Genomic DNA, 16,074 nt, shown 5'->3' with positions numbered 1-16,074 from the left:
TTGTTAGCCTGTCAAAATTGCGAGAAAACAGGCTTTGAAGATTCACCTCTTTCTCAAAGACAATGTCCGAGCGGCGATACGAGGGGAGAATCACCCATCCGTACGATGGTGCCAATCGATGTTAAGCTCCGCCTCTAGCAACCACATCGCCTTCTGATTGGCTCACTGAGAGAGTCAAATTTCCCGGGCACCTTCCTCGGAGCTCAGCGTATGGAGCCGAAAAACAATGCGTTTCGCTCGGGTTTGTTTACAGTACGTCTTTCAAGATGACGAATACGATAATTGCACGTACAGAGCTGTATGGTGTACATGTACATGTGTATTTGGTGCACGCATTACGCAATAGCATTCGCACGCCATGACCGTGTGCATGTAACAGGAGCGATGGCGAATCCACACATTTACAAATTGCGTTTTCATTGTGGTTGATTTGTCTATATCATTGGCGACCCTTTTGAAGGCAGAAAATTGCTAGTGCTGGCAAGGGTCACGCTTCATGTTTGTTTTGCTTTTACAAGGCATGCATATGTTGCTTTGTTCGGTGGTGCTAATTTGAAACAAACAAACAAACACGACTCGTTAGTTTTGTGCGATCTTGACGTGTAGTATTTGAATATAATTAGTCACATGTGACCGCTCATTTATTCTCATCTACCTTCCATTGAGTCAGTCTGCTGTCATAATTTTTACGACATGTACAAGTAGACAAATTTGAGAATACATGTATCTAGTTTTCTTTTAACACGGTTATGTCATGCTACATGATTTTTGTTTCACTATGTAGAATAGTTTGGATAGAAAGCCAAACGAAGAGCACGCACTACAGAGCGAACGTATATAAACCACTATAGCAAGAACAATGGAGCGTGTAATCGTGCACGCGTGGACAAAGCATTCCCCAAACGCTGCAACTGGTGTCTCCGAAAGCCGAATTATGTAAATGTATGCGACGCACCAGCCAATCGCATGCGAGTCCCTGCGTCGTAGCAACGCTGGGGATATTGGCGCGGCGTTCGAAAGAAGCTCGAAACTGACGAGTGCGATCCAACATAGGGTGCTTAAAATTCCATTTTCGATAGGAAAACGTTAGTCTTATGCTATGAAATTTAGTGTAGATGTAGAAAACATATCAAAGATTCGATTTCTGCAAAAAACCTAAATCGACAAAAATAATGGTCAAAATCTTTGTACCCCGCCTAGGAGGGAATTTGCTCTTGCGACTTTTGCCTGAAACTGTTGTCGCGGGTCACATATGCTGTATTTAGCATATTTGGACCCATTATTTGTGAGGGATTGAATTGGCAATAGAAATGCATACTTGATGGAATGAGAAATACAAGTGTTACCCCTTTTTTGGATGAAATAGGGGCTTCCCACTTTGGAAATTACACCCGGAGTATAATTTGTGTTCTGGATAGCATTGTTTTTGTGAATTATCAATTTTGTGATTATGAGTCAACTCGCAAGATTTGCAAAATAGCTGTATGTACCGGAACCATACGTACAGAAGTGTAAACTGCATGCGCAGTTGCAAGAGTAACAATTGTGGGCGGGGGTTTTATTTGTGCCGGAATATGTTGGGGTAGAGAGATGTACTGTGTGGGGAGAAGAAAAATGCATCCTCTTTTGTTTCCAAGGAAACCAATAATGTGTATGTTTTCTTCTTTTACTTTGCAGTCACCAGCCAAGGCCAAGTACAATGCCAGATCATGGAACAAACCGGACATGCTAGAAGAGGTAAGGCTTGCTGAAATTCTTCTGCCTTGTGAGGTTGTATGATCTTTAAAAATACAAAAAAACAAAAACAAAAACATTCCTATTCATCTAGTCCTCGGCTCGAGCAGGACGAAAGTGCAGAACGAAAAAATTGTTTGAGATTGTTTTATACAGAGAGTGTTTAGTCAGAGATTCCATGTTCCACGTTCAGACTGTTCATGCATTGTAGAATGTTGCAATGTAACCAGACTACTTGCTGAGAGGCTTAATTTTTTAAAATTTTCAACTTATTGTTGTAATTTGTTTTGATGAATTTGATGAAAATTGATTTAGAATTGGCCAAGATATTCAACACAAAGTGATCCTAATAAAAGGTGGGACCCACTGTTTATTAGGATTGCATTGTTTTGTTTTGTTTTGTTTTGTTTTTGGGTATCTCAGCCATTTCAAAACCAATTTTCTTCAAATAGACTTTGAAATTCCTGGTAGAATTGTATGCTTTTTGATATTTTCTGAATGTTGCAAAACACTCTGTTGATGAAAAATGGATTTATTGCCTTCTGTGATGCAGTCAAGCTCTGTCTTCTTTTTTATTCATCTACAAATTGTGATTGCAGTCTGCACAATGTAGTTGACTGTTAAAGGGACTGTACAGTACTGGTTGAGGTGGGGATTCATGTTTTGAACATTCCTAAGTGAGATAATGAAAAGTCTCTTATGAAATATGAAAGAGCATGTAATTCTAAGAAGGATTCAACGTTTATTTGATGAAAATTGGTTTTCAAATGACTGAGATATCCAAAAAAGTGCTAATAATAAAAGGCGACATGCCACAACTTTATTAGGATCTCTTTGTTTCACCTTGTTTTTGGATATCTCAGCCATTTCAAAACCGATTTTCATCGAATAAACTTTTGATACCCCTTAGAACTGCATGCTCTTTGACATCTCATAGAGTGGTTTCTGAATATCTCACAAAACGTTAAAAGCTAAATCCTCACCTCGACCAGAACTGTACACGCTTAAATATCTGAGTCCTTCTTCTGAGTACTAGTATTCAACACATTTGTACTTTGCCGAAGCAGTTGCGCCCAGTCATGCTGAGAGTTCTTGCTGTTGGACCGAACTCTGTTCTGAACTCTGAACTCTAACCGTGTACGTGTATGCGTGTGGCACAAAATAAATGCACACGCCATGTAGGGAACACGTGTCTGTAAATTTATATACTAGTAAATCAGCAGCGAGTGTCTACCAGCATAGTTTGAGCTAAAAGGATACTGTACACAGCATTGTGTCATCAGGTGCGCGGGGAGAGAGAGATATGCCTGCCCAGTGTGTATGCCTGTGTGTGCATGTACGGTATGAGTGCTGAATGGCATTGCTCATTCACACACTCATTCACTGTACCAGCAAAGCACACACATACACACACACATGCACACACACACAAACTTGCACAATACAGTAGACACACCATACACACACCACACACGCCTGACTGACACACATGATCCTATAAATACGTACCAGTACGTGCATACAGTGTGCCATAGCTTGCACCCTAGGCAGGTACTGTACAGTGTACGCTGTGGTCATCATCATAGCAGGGACTGTGTGATAATGCGTTTTGTATTACAGGCAAGCATTGCGCAAATGGCATGGGGGGGGGGGCATTATTTATAACCAGAAGATCTGTTGGTCACTCCCCTGTATCGTAAGTTGCAGGAATTCCATAGGATGGGCAGAAATAATATGATTTTCAGTCGTTTTAGTCAGACTGTGTCAGTCTTTGAGATAAGCTTCATGTCAGACTAATTGTAGTTTACTTGGTGTAATCACAAAGGTGTGTGTTCATATGCATAGGGCCTACTTGACCAATGACTGAACTCATGACTAAACTGTACTATGTAATCATGTTTATTCATGGTGTGTTCCTCTATTTGTTTGTACAGTAACTGTACATTGGTTATAAAATGCAGGTTTGTTGAATATCAATTCTATTCCCATGCTAACCCGTTGAAGACTAGTCCTGAGTAAACTTTGCTTGGGCAGGTGTCTATGGGAAATATGTGTTATCGCAAAATCAGTCGGTCCTCAACGGTGTGGTTTCGAGAAATGATTTCAAGGGGAATGGCTACATTTCATTATAAAGAGTATAGGCCTATATGCATGTGTGTCCCAGTATATTTTTGCTCACATTAACCAGGGATAATAAAGAAGGAAAAACTTGCTGCATGCATACACTATTAAAAGTAACAGTTTGGGTTTTATGGGTTTGTGGGAGTAACATGATCATTCATGACATCACATGTGAAAATACATTTCTGAGTTATTCCATCAACAAATTCTCAAGTTGACAGTCTTACCAAACTGTTCATAAATGACATATGAAAATCTGTTGCTATATGTTTTGTTTTTTTTCTTACTGTGTCAAATAACAAATTTCAAGTTGAGTTTCTGACAAGTTTGCAAGTTGAGTGATTTTGTCAAATTGGCAAAATGTTCAATAATACACCCAAATTGGTGTATGACCTTTTAGTACATTTGTACTGCCTTTTCTGTGCTTTCATGGTAGATTTCAAACAGGTGTCTTTTGGATAATTTTAGCCCAACTGATGTAACCCAAACAGAAAACATGAACTGAATTTGAACTTTGAGCTATAGTGGATTATGAGTTAGCAGTGTCGTGGTAATTCCCTGGTATAAAGTGTAGTGAAGTATCTTACGATTTTCAGCAAGGCAACCTCGGATTCGGGAAGAATGTTATAAAAATTGTCAGGTTGCTATAAAAACAAACAAACAAATATCAGTGACTGCATGCTTGTGGTGGCTGGAATTTACTGTTTGGGTAAATAAATCATAAGATATTCAATGTTAGACTCGAGGAAATCTTGTCTATTTGCTCAACAAGTTAAAAGCATTTTTATGCCTCCGCCAACGAAGTGGCTGGAGGCATTATGTTTTCGGGGTCAAAGGTCAAGGTCAACTCCTCAAAATATCACTGCTTTCCTTATATTTATGCAATGCCTGAAGGATTTTTTTTTAACTTGATGTATGCATGTATAACCCAATATATATTCTGTGGGAAGTTTCTTGCCAAAAGGTCAAAGGTCAAAAGGTCAAAGGTCAAGTGAAAGTGCTAAATTGCACTTCTTCCTCCATATCTCAAAAGTAACTCAAGGTATTATCATGAAACTTACATATTTATGCATGTTCTACCTAACAGTGATTCTCTTTGGAACTGTGAGGTCAAAGGTCAAAGGCCAGGTTTAGATAATACTATTTTACCATTTGATACTGAAATTATACTTTTTCTCAATACCTTGAAAATTACTCAATGCATAGACTTATAAAAGGGTCAAAAGTCAAGTAAAAATCATCAGTTCCCCCAAATACCTGCACTCTGACGTTTTAATCATTCATCCAATTAAACCTAGTTCTAGGAAAGTGAACATTCAGCACATCTGTGGCAAACCTGTCATTTTAATATTTTGCCAATTGTGTGAAACTTTCATTACACATTGTGAAGACATTGTACTATAGTCCTATTAGGAGAACCATGTATTATGGCGGAGGCATACACCAGTCGCCGTAGCGACATTTCTAGTTTTTTTTTTTTTTTTTTTTTTTTTTTTTGATTGAGAGGTTTACAAATTTTTATCATGGCTGTTATGGAAAGTCATTTCCAATTTGAAAGGAGCATTGGTACTGTCCCTAACTCTGAACCTGATATACATGTACTGTAAAACATGGATTTCAAATACTTATATGGCATACAGTAGGCCTATATAGGCTACATGCTTTGTTACATCTAAATTTAATTCAGGTTTTCTTTTGTTTTTGTTTTTGTTTTTCTTTAGATGTACATTTGTAACCTCATTGGGATTTGCTTTTTATGCAAGATTTAAAGAAAAATGTCCTGTGTTCACTGCAACAAAAAAAAAATAAATAAAAATGTGGGCAGTACTGCAAAATATTAACAATGATAGACTATGTAATCTTGCAACACTATGAGTTATGTAGATGACTCAGCATCACAAAAACTCGGAGCATTTTAATTCAAAAACTCTGGTTTTTCCCATTCCATTTTTCGCAGTGCTGCGGTATATGCCCCTTTCGTCAGGCTCACTGAAAAATCAATGTGGGTGACATTTGTGTTGGCTTTGTGATGGAAGGTCACAAATATGTAGGTTACTGCACGATGTTACCCGTAATTTATGTGTGTACTGCAAGATATGATCCCAGCATATATCAGGATGTCAACAGGCAAATGCAGCAGCTCCAATTCTTCTGTTCTCATTTCTGTCACCCTGTGTCATTTAATGTACACACAACCAGATGTTGCTTAATTGTAGAGCATCATGTGATATTACAGAGTAAAAGAAAATATATTCGAAAATGCTGTTTGTATTCCATTCAGTAGTTTCATGTATGCTCTATTCATACTTATTTCTTTTTATAAACAAATATCAGTCATCTGTGTGTGTGTGTGAGTGTGTGTGTGTGTGTGTATTTGTATGTGTGTGTGTGTGTGTTCATGTGTGCATGATATAACTATTTCATACAGTTTGTACTGGTATTCCTCGCATATGTTTTACAGACACACGCTGGAATAAGACAGAAATTTTCCCTATCTGTGTGTTTTGTGAATGTTCACATATTTCAAATGGGTAACTTTCATTTGTAATATGATCAGTGAGTTGCATGTTTATCTACTTCTTTTGTGAATATTGATATTTTGTCATATAAAGAGTAACCTTGGTGTGTATGCTACATGCACTCGTATATTTGTAGATTAAGGTCATACATGTATATTTCACACTGCTCATGTACCGTACATGTACATTGCTTTATTATTGCCTATAAAGAAGACTCAAAGGCCCGAATTCACGAAGGTGGTACAAATGAAACCATGGTTTAAGCATTTTAATTCAAAAACTCTGGTTTTTCCCATTCCATTTTTCGCAGTGCTGCGGTATATGCCCCTTTCGTCAGGCTCACTGAAAAATCAATGTGGGTGACATTTGTGTTGGCTTTGTGATGGAAGGTCACAAATATGTAGGTTATGAATGTGATGTTACCCGTAATTTATGTGTGTACTGCAAGATACGATCCCAGCATATATCAGGATGTCAACAGGCAAATGCAGCAGCTCCAATTCTTCTGTTCTCATTTCTGTCACCCTGTGTCATTTAATGTACACACAACCAGATGTTGCTTAATTGTAGAGCATCATGTGATATTACAGAGTAAAAGAAAATATATTCGAAAATGCTGTTTGTATTCCATTCAGTAGTTTCATGTATGCTCTATTCATACTTATTTCTTTTTATAAACAAATATCAGTCATCTGTGTGTGTGTGTGTGAGTGTGTGTGTGTGTGTATTTGTATGTGTGTGTGTGTGTTCATGTGTGCATGATATAACTATTTCATACAGTTTGTACTGGTATTCCTCGCATATGTTTTACGGACACACGCTGGAATAAGACAGAAATTTTCCCTATCTGCTCATGTACCGTACATGTACATTGCTTTATTATTGCCTATAAAGAAGACTCAAAGGCCCGAATTCACGAAGGTGGTACAAATGAAACCATGGTTTAAACCATGGACAAAAACCATGGAATGCCAAGTGTCACATGGGATATTTCGCTACGAAATAATTCATTTCGTCAATGAAATGATTATTTTGTAAAGAAATGACAACATTTTGTAACTAAATGAACATTTCGTCCACGAAATGATAATTTCGTTAACGAAACAGTCATTTTGTCGACGAAATGACCAATTTCGTAACGAAATATTCCGTTTGACACTTGGCGCTCCATGGTTTTTGTCCATGGTTTAAACCATGGTTTCATTTGTACCACCTTTGTGAATTCGGGCCATTGAGTGCAGTACAAGTATTGACGATACTAAAAAAAAAAAGAAGAAAAAGCATGAAATAACATTGGCAAAGAATCATAGATCCGTGGTTTGAATACTACTCTAAGCTAAGGCTATCACAGAGTGACATCTTCTTGCACTTTAGGGGTTTTGGAAAATACTATAGATTCAATACAATAGTTTTAAAGGCATGGCAAATGTTACCATATAATGGGGTTTTGAAAATAATACAGTGTACAATACAACAGTTTTGAAGGCATGGCAAAGATTACCTTGTAGGCCTACATGTAGGCCCTATAGTGCATATTGGTAATACATTTGAAGGGACTATGATTTATACTTGAAATATCCCTTTCATGCTTAAAAGTAGCAAATTTCACACAGGTGCACTGGGATGAACCCTGGAGAGAACTCATGAATGGTCTCCTGGGTGAAATCCCTGCCAAAATGGTGGGTGACTTTCAGAAATTTTGCTTTTGAAGAGCTGTCCCTAGTGAATTCCCTGAGTGCCCCTAAGAACTCCTGGGTGGTGTCATAGTGTGAAAGGCACCGTGGTTAAACTCCCGGGTTTAAAGCAAAAGCCAGAATGCCAACACGGCATCTTGTGGGCCCGGTTCGCACATGTAGTTATGCGCCATACTTCCACTCAAGAAGAGCTGAACCAACGATCAAAGAAATTCAACTTGGAACTCATCTGTTAGTTTGAAAGAAATTCTTTGTTGTTGTTCCATGTTTGATTTCGTGGTAAATGTTTTCAGTATGATTCCCGGAGTAACTCGTGTGTAAGGGTCCAAGTTAAAGTACAGTTCTGGTTGAGGTGAGCATTTAGCTTTTAATGTTTTGCAAGTTATTCAGAAACCACTCTGTAAGATGTCAAAGAGCATGCAATTCTAAGGGGTAACAAAAGTTTATTTGATGAAAATCGGTTTTGAAATGGCTGAGATATCCAAAAACAAGGTGAAACAAAGAGATCCTAATAAAAATGCGTGGCCTGTCGTCTTTTATTATCATTACTTTTTTGGATATCTCAGCCATTTGAGAACCAATTTTCATCAAATAAACATTGAATCCTTCAAATTGCATGCTCTTTCATATTTCATAAGAGGTTTCCCATTATCTCACTTCGGAATGTTCAAAACATGAATCCCCATCTCAACCAGTACTGTACAGTCCCTTTAAACTGGGCTTTCAACTACATTGTACTGTAAAAGTGGATATTTTCGTGCAACTAACTTTTTGCGCTTGGCCAGGTTAGAAGAGCTTCGAGTGTTTTTATTTCTGCAGAATCAAGACATCAAGTACTGAAACATATGGCAAGCAAAAATATTTGCTTCCTTTTATTTTCGCGCTAGTTTCTGGTTGCACGAAATGCGTGAAAATTTCCACTTTTACAGTACTGGTAGTGCATTTTTCTTGAAGGATTTTTCACTTTGAACATCAAATTTGTTTTACTTCATAAAATCAAACTAACACATCTTTAAACAACAACAATTCGATTTTGGGAAATAAAAGACATACCACAGTTACATTGTATCTACGTACCATTTTCTATCCTGTACATGTTCTTTACATATATACTGTATATAATACAAAGTGTAGTTATATGTAGACATAATAATTGTTAAATTCAGACACATACTCAATAATTGTCAGAGTTTGATCCAAGATGATAAAGCAATGTGTGGTAGGTTCCTCAGATACACCCACACAGATCTTCGCTAAATACCCTTCTGAAAGAAATGAAATCAAGAAGACAAGCTTGCAATGCTCATCGTTTGCAACAAAAGATATTTTTGCATTAATTCACAAACCAGTCAGAGATGACATTTAAGGTATAAAAGAGTTGAAGTTTTTCAGTCATTTACTGTACCCAAATATCTTTTGAACGACTATTATAGCTTTGGTTGAGATGGGGATTCAGATTTTAATTTTTTTTTTTCATTCAAGATAATTGGAAATTTAAGATATTAGAGAGAATACAAACTTTAAGAGGAATTTAATGTTTATTTGATGAAAATGAATCTTGAAATGACTGAGATAGCAAAAAAAAAAAAAAGTAAATAAAACGAAGTTGTCTTAACTAAAGATGGGACCCGCCTTTTATTGGGACCTCTTTGTTTTGGGGTAACTCGGCCATTTCGAAACCAATTTTCATATAATGAACATTATTTCCTTTTAGAGTTGTATGCCCTTTGATACTTTATACACATACCGGTTTCTAATCATCTTGCAAAAAGTTAAAACCTGAATCTCCATCTCAACCAAAACTAACGATTCCTTTAACCGTATAAAGCCCAAGGGGGGGCACATTGTGCCCCCCTACCATATTTTCGTTTGCCGCTCCTATACCCTTTACCCGATTTCAACCAAATTTGGTGACTTTTCCTAAAATCTTATTGCGCACATTTTGATATGTAATTTAGCTATATCCGATATTGCTGGTTGCCATGGCAACCATAAATTGACAACCATGTTCGTCAGATTTTGCATGATTTTCTGTTCCAAGTTCAGTTAACAGTATAATTATGGATGAAATGGGGTTTTTCTTGGCTGTAATTTGCTGAAGAACCAAAGGGTGAAGGAATTATGGTTGTGAATTACCCTGAAATGGTTTTCTTATTATTTCCTTTATTTTCTATACGACATAGGCATCAAACAATAGATATAATAAAAATAATTGAAAATACAGCATTTTCCAAAGACTACCCTTTTATTTTGTGTTATTTTCACACAAGCTGTACCTGAATATCATTTGTTTATCATATTATCAATCTGCAAACTCAAAATTACAATATTTTGGAAATATGAAATGCAATACCAAGATATGTATTCATTCCAAGCAATACATTATAGGTTTTATATATTTCTTTATATTGTAATGAATAGCGCCCCCCATGTGTTGACCTTGAGAAATTTCAACCATAACAAACAGTGAAGGCTGACTTGCTTTATCTTTGTGGTAAATATGAAAATGATTGATATTTAAACAAAGATATATACTGGGGATAAAGAAATATGATTTTAGCGTATTTCCTATGTATTTCTTTATATTTTGGTAAACAGCGCCCTCAGTGGATGACCTTGAGAAATTTCAAATGTTGGGTCATGTAGAGTACGAGTTGCTCTACCCATGTGCCAAATATGACGGTCATACATCATATAATAAAGAAGTTATACAGGGGGGGGGCACAATGTGCCCCCCCCCCCCTTGGGCCTGGCAGGGGTCAAAATAGCTTGGGCTTTATAGGGTTAATGTTATTTTTGTGTCTAAACCAACTAGACAGTGATGAGGTGAAGATATCATCACTGTAATCTAATTATTGAAAGCATTCTCCAGAATGTAGCTAATGTTTCCTATTATGCTTCATTGGGCAGAGTCAGCTGAATTAAAAAAAACAAGACAAAAAACAAGACAAAACAAAAACAGTTTGATACTTCATTCTGCTGACTGAGAAAACCTGCGTGTAAAGTAAGGGTGCATTCCAAATCTAATGTAATATCAACCTAGGCAATCCATGTTTTCTTATGTTTTTAGCTTAGGAAAAAAGCTAAAAGAAAAGAAGAGAAAAAGAGAGAGAAAAGAAAAAAAACCCTCACACCTTGTCAAAACTGAAATCCTCAGTGAGGTTAGAGGGTATCACTGTTGTCTTTACAGCTGTCAGACTTCACAGACACAGCCATATCATATCGAATATCATTGTCCACATGTTCTCTGTGGAAACTGCATACATACATGTACATAATGCACCATCTGGTGACCCTACCAAGACCAGCAGTGCCTCTTTGTATTTACGTTCAAGTACACTCAATGTCATGATTGTCTTGACTCTGTAATGTCTCAAAATACATTGTATGTATGCATGATTTACCTGTCCATATCATGTTACTTGTGCCCTTTTTTGCCATTGCATTTAAGTTCAAGAATAAGGGTATGCACATGTCCATGGCAAAAAGAAACAAGAAAAACAATCGATTGCAGGCTTTACTATGCTTTGGTCTTTGCTCCAAGAGAGCATGTCTTGCATGAAATGAAAGAAAGAAATAAAAACCTATGATCACTGTAAGCAATGTGTTCCTACAGTATATACCAAAAGAAACTTTGCGTTAATCAACAGTAACGTTTCATTAACGCAAGCGGTTTCACCTGAATCGTTAGTAACGCAAAGTAACGATCGGGAAAATTAACGTTTGTAGTAACGATGAGTAACGATGAGTAACGATGAGTAACGATGAGTAACGATCCCTAACGCAAATTAACGATGTTTCGTTAAAATTAACGATAGGTAACGCAAGAACTCAAACGAGATTTTGGTTTTGTAACGAGACCTGGTGAAAGGACGACGTAGCCCCTGCCGAGTGTAGCGATTTAGCGGAGTCTTTTCGCGAATCGAATCACGATTTCGCGAATGGTTAATTTGCGACCGGCGTCACCAAAAACGCACGCCGGGCCGCGTGGCCACCAAAAAAGCCGGATGTTTGCCTTCAGTTTTGAAAATGAACAGCGGTAACTATCGGCTCCGTAAGCTGCTAGAATAAATGTCAGATGTTTGCTCTTAATTTTGGAAATGAATAACGGTAATATTCGACTCCGTATTATACAGAAATAAATGTCGGATGTTTGCTTATACTTTTGGAAATGAATAATGGTAAGATTCAGCTCCGTACGGTGCTGAAATTAACGTCAGATATTTGATTTTGCGTTCGGAAATCAATAGGGATAAAATACGGCTCCGGAAGATGCTGAAATAAATGTCGAATGTTTGCTTTGACGGTCGAATATAAGTGATAATGAATTTCAACTCCTTATACGATGATAAAATAAATGCCGGAAGTTTACTTTTACGTTCGAAAATAAATAATAATAATATTTAGCTCTGGAAGATGCTAAGGTAAATGTCGAATTATCCCTTTGGCGTTCGGAAATGAATAACAATAATAATAAACTTCGTACAACGACGAGATAAATGTTGGATGTTTGCTTTTACTTTGGAAAGTGAATAGCAATAACATTCGGCTCCAGAAGATGCTGAAATATATGTCAGATGATTGTTTTTACGTTTGGAAGTGAATAACAGTACTAGTAATATTTTGCTCCATACGATGCTAAATAACTGTCGGATGTTTGTTTAAAATTTCGAAATGAATAAGAGTAACATTTAACTGCGTTTGATGGTGAAGTTAATGTTTGCTTTGACGTTCGGAAATGAATAACAATATTCAACTCCGTCCGATGATGAATAAATGTTTGATGTTTACTTTTATGTTCGAAAGTAAATAGCAATAACAATCAGCTCCGGAAGATGCTAAAATAAATGTTGAATGTTTGCTTTGGCGTTCGGAAATGAATAACAATAGTATTCAACTCAGTACGATGATGAAATAATTGCTGGATGTTCGCTTTTACGTTCAAAAGTAAATGGCAATAACATTCAGCTCCGGAAGATACTAAAATATATGTCGAATGATCCCTTTGACGTTCGGAAATAAATAACAATGATAATGATATTCAGCTCCGTACGACGATGAAATGCCGAATGTTCGCTTTTACGTTCGAAAGTAAATAGTGCTCAATAACATTCGGCTTCGGAAGATGCCAAAATAAATGTCAGATGATTAAAGATTGCTTGAACGTTCGGAAGTGACAAGCAGTAACATTCTGCTCCATAATTAAAATGCTAAAATGAATATCAGACATTTGCTATAAATTTAACATTTCGAAATGAATAACAATAACATTCAGTGGCGTTTGATTGTAAATTTAATGTCGGATGACGTTTGAATGTGAAAAACAGTATAACATTCGGCTCCGTACGATGCTGACATATGTCAGATGATTCATTTCACTTTCGGAAGTGGACAGCAGTAACATTCGGCTCCTTCAATCATAAAGTAAATGTCGGGTGTTTGCTTTTGAATTTGGAGATGAATAACGGTAATATTTTGCTCCGTACGATGCTAAAATAAGTAACAGATTGTTGCTTGTACATTTGGAAATTATAAACGGTATCAATCAGCTCAGTTAGATGATAAAATAAAGAGCGGATGTTTGCTTTCACGTTCGGAAATGAATAAGGATGATATTCAGGTCCGTAAGATGATAGAATGAATGTCGGTTGCTTGGTTTTACATTTGAAAATGATTATCGGTAACATTCGGCTCCGGAAGGTGTTAAAATACTTGTAAATGTTGAATGATTGCTTGAATTTCCACCAGAAATAAATAACGGTAATTTTTTGGCTCTTTACGGTGCTAAAACAAATGTCGGATGTTTACAATGTCTGCAAAGGCTCCCATTTTCTCATTTCAAACGTAAATTTTGACCAATTTAATAGGCATCAAGTTTTATAATAATCTATAAGCCTATTTGCGAAATCTTAGAACTCAGAATAACGGTATAAGATGATTAAATTTTCTATTCATTTATTTTAGGCGTGGGTACCTGTATCACGTCAGTAATACTTGATATTTATTTTTCTATGTTTAGTTGGACCGATAGTTTTGCTTGTTTGTTTTTCTTTTCGGGCCACCAAAAAATAAAAATCAATCATTTTGGTGGCCCGATCGGGCCACCGAAATAAAAGTTAGTGTGGAGCTCTGGCCTTTTGTGGATAAATTGTCTTGCTGAAAGGCAAATAAACTGTCTGTATCGGGCTTCGAGGGGATTGAAACCGCAAACCGGTACCATGGCTAATTGATCCAGATTTTACTGAAGTACATGTATTTGAAGGTCAACTTTAGATAGACTTCTTTTTTTTTTTTTTTTTTTTTTTGCGATACAGCTGGGGCTCCATGCGCATTTATTTACAACAACAGTACAATCGGAAGACGAGCAAAAAGAATGTCAGCACCAGGAGTAATCGCACCGGGCCGAAAGGGGAAAAGGAAAAGTATATCCTGAATCTATACCCCCCACATCGACAAGAAGACAAACGATAGAAAAAAGAAAGAAAATGAATGGACCCACATGACGCATAATTTTGGTAAATCTGCGGGATATTCGTTATTTCATTTTGCTGTGTTCAAACTATACACCAGTTTTGCTTTTCGAGTGTGATGTTAATGCGTATGAATGTTCTATGGACTTTAAGTTTATAATGCGAAAGAGGGTAACTATAAAACAATTAACGACATTGATAACGCCAAACAATAGGAAATTTCAGAGTGCAAGAAAAATAAGATGTCCCGGAAGTACGCCAGACGTCATAATTGCTTTTTTTTTTTGTTTTGTTCCTTTCTAGCTCCACAGCATCACCTAAGAAAATCGATTTGACCAAGAACAAAAGCGTGTCCCTCTTTTCTTCCTGGGCAATTACCCCGGACCCTTCCCCTGGCCCTAATCCTAACCATAACCCAAACTCCTCGCCCTAAACCTAACCCTAATCTTTACTCTAACCTTACCATTAACCAGTATTTAGCGGGGGAGGGGGGGGGGGAGTAATTGCCCTCTGGGGTTAATTGCCCGGATTAGGTTGCAACACACAACAAAAACCTCTTCTCAGCCCTACACCTTCCCGATCTCCGTGTGTTGTCAGGTGAAACGACATGTTCAAATACAAGAATAAAACAACTGAAACTCGACACCCATTCATGCCAGCTAGGCCAGGCTGAAATGTAACTTCAAAGCACATTCCGACAGCTGGCTGGCAAAACCACATGGCAAAGGAATTTGCGCGCGCGTGTGGATTGCTCAATTGGAGGCCTGGGAGCGGGAAAAACAAGGGTGATTTGATAGTCTGTGAGTTATCAAAAGCAGACCTTTCGAACATCGTTGTTTCGTTGTATCACAATTTTTTACATAGCCATGCAAAACGATTACTATACACTCATGTCATGACAAGAAATGAATTAATATTCCAAGAAAAATACAAAGCAGCCTCGGGTACGGACGGTGACAAGAAACGCCACGCATTCACGATGCACGTCGGGGAGCAACAGAGAGGTGGGAAGAGACTCTTCCCGCCTCCCTGGGAGCAACATGGAGTTGGCAGGGAGGGGTGATCCTGGAGTTTGTGACAACTTCCCGATACTCCGTGACATCAGGGACTGGGAGGTAGAAGAGAGACACTCCACCTCCCTGGTGACAACACGATTGTGACGATCTCAAAGCATGGACCTTACCACGCCCAGCAAATCTGCGTGCTACTTCTCAAATTTGAAGGAACCTTGTCTCTGATCTGTTGAGTTGTTTTTGCTGAATATCAAGAGCTTTTCATGCCTGAAGTTCAAATGGATGGTTGCCAAAAATTTCATAATTTATAAATCTCTCAGTAATTTATCTTAGGCTGTTGATGCTGCCGATTGTCATTGGTAGTCAAATTTGTGTTTTACAGATATGAATAAAGCAATAGGATGAATAAAGCAATAGGTATAGTATTAACTATTGTATTACACGTAGTAACACTTTCATGGTAAGTTTGACGTTTTAAACGGCTACATTAAGTTAACAAAGATCGCAGGAGAGTTTTTTTTTT

The 16,074-nt window shown here is 37.4% G+C and overlaps 1 protein-coding gene across 1 annotated transcript in view; it reads left to right on the top strand.

Annotated features, from left to right (window-relative positions):
• LOC140229020 (wings apart-like protein homolog) overlaps window positions 1-16,074 on the top strand; it is a 71,148-nt gene that overhangs the window by 25,866 nt on the left and 29,208 nt on the right. Inside the window, exon 3 of the mRNA XM_072309282.1 lies at window positions 1,678-1,737. Coding sequence (XP_072165383.1) covers window positions 1,678-1,737 — 60 coding nt within the window. The remainder of the gene's footprint in view (window positions 1-1,677; window positions 1,738-16,074) is intronic.

Source organism: Diadema setosum, chromosome 5, assembly GCF_964275005.1.
Source record: "Diadema setosum chromosome 5, eeDiaSeto1, whole genome shotgun sequence".
NCBI lineage: Eukaryota > Metazoa > Echinodermata > Echinoidea > Diadematoida > Diadematidae > Diadema > Diadema setosum.
The sequence above is the reverse complement of the archived record's forward strand: the minus strand, read 5'-3'. Positions and strand labels throughout refer to the sequence as shown.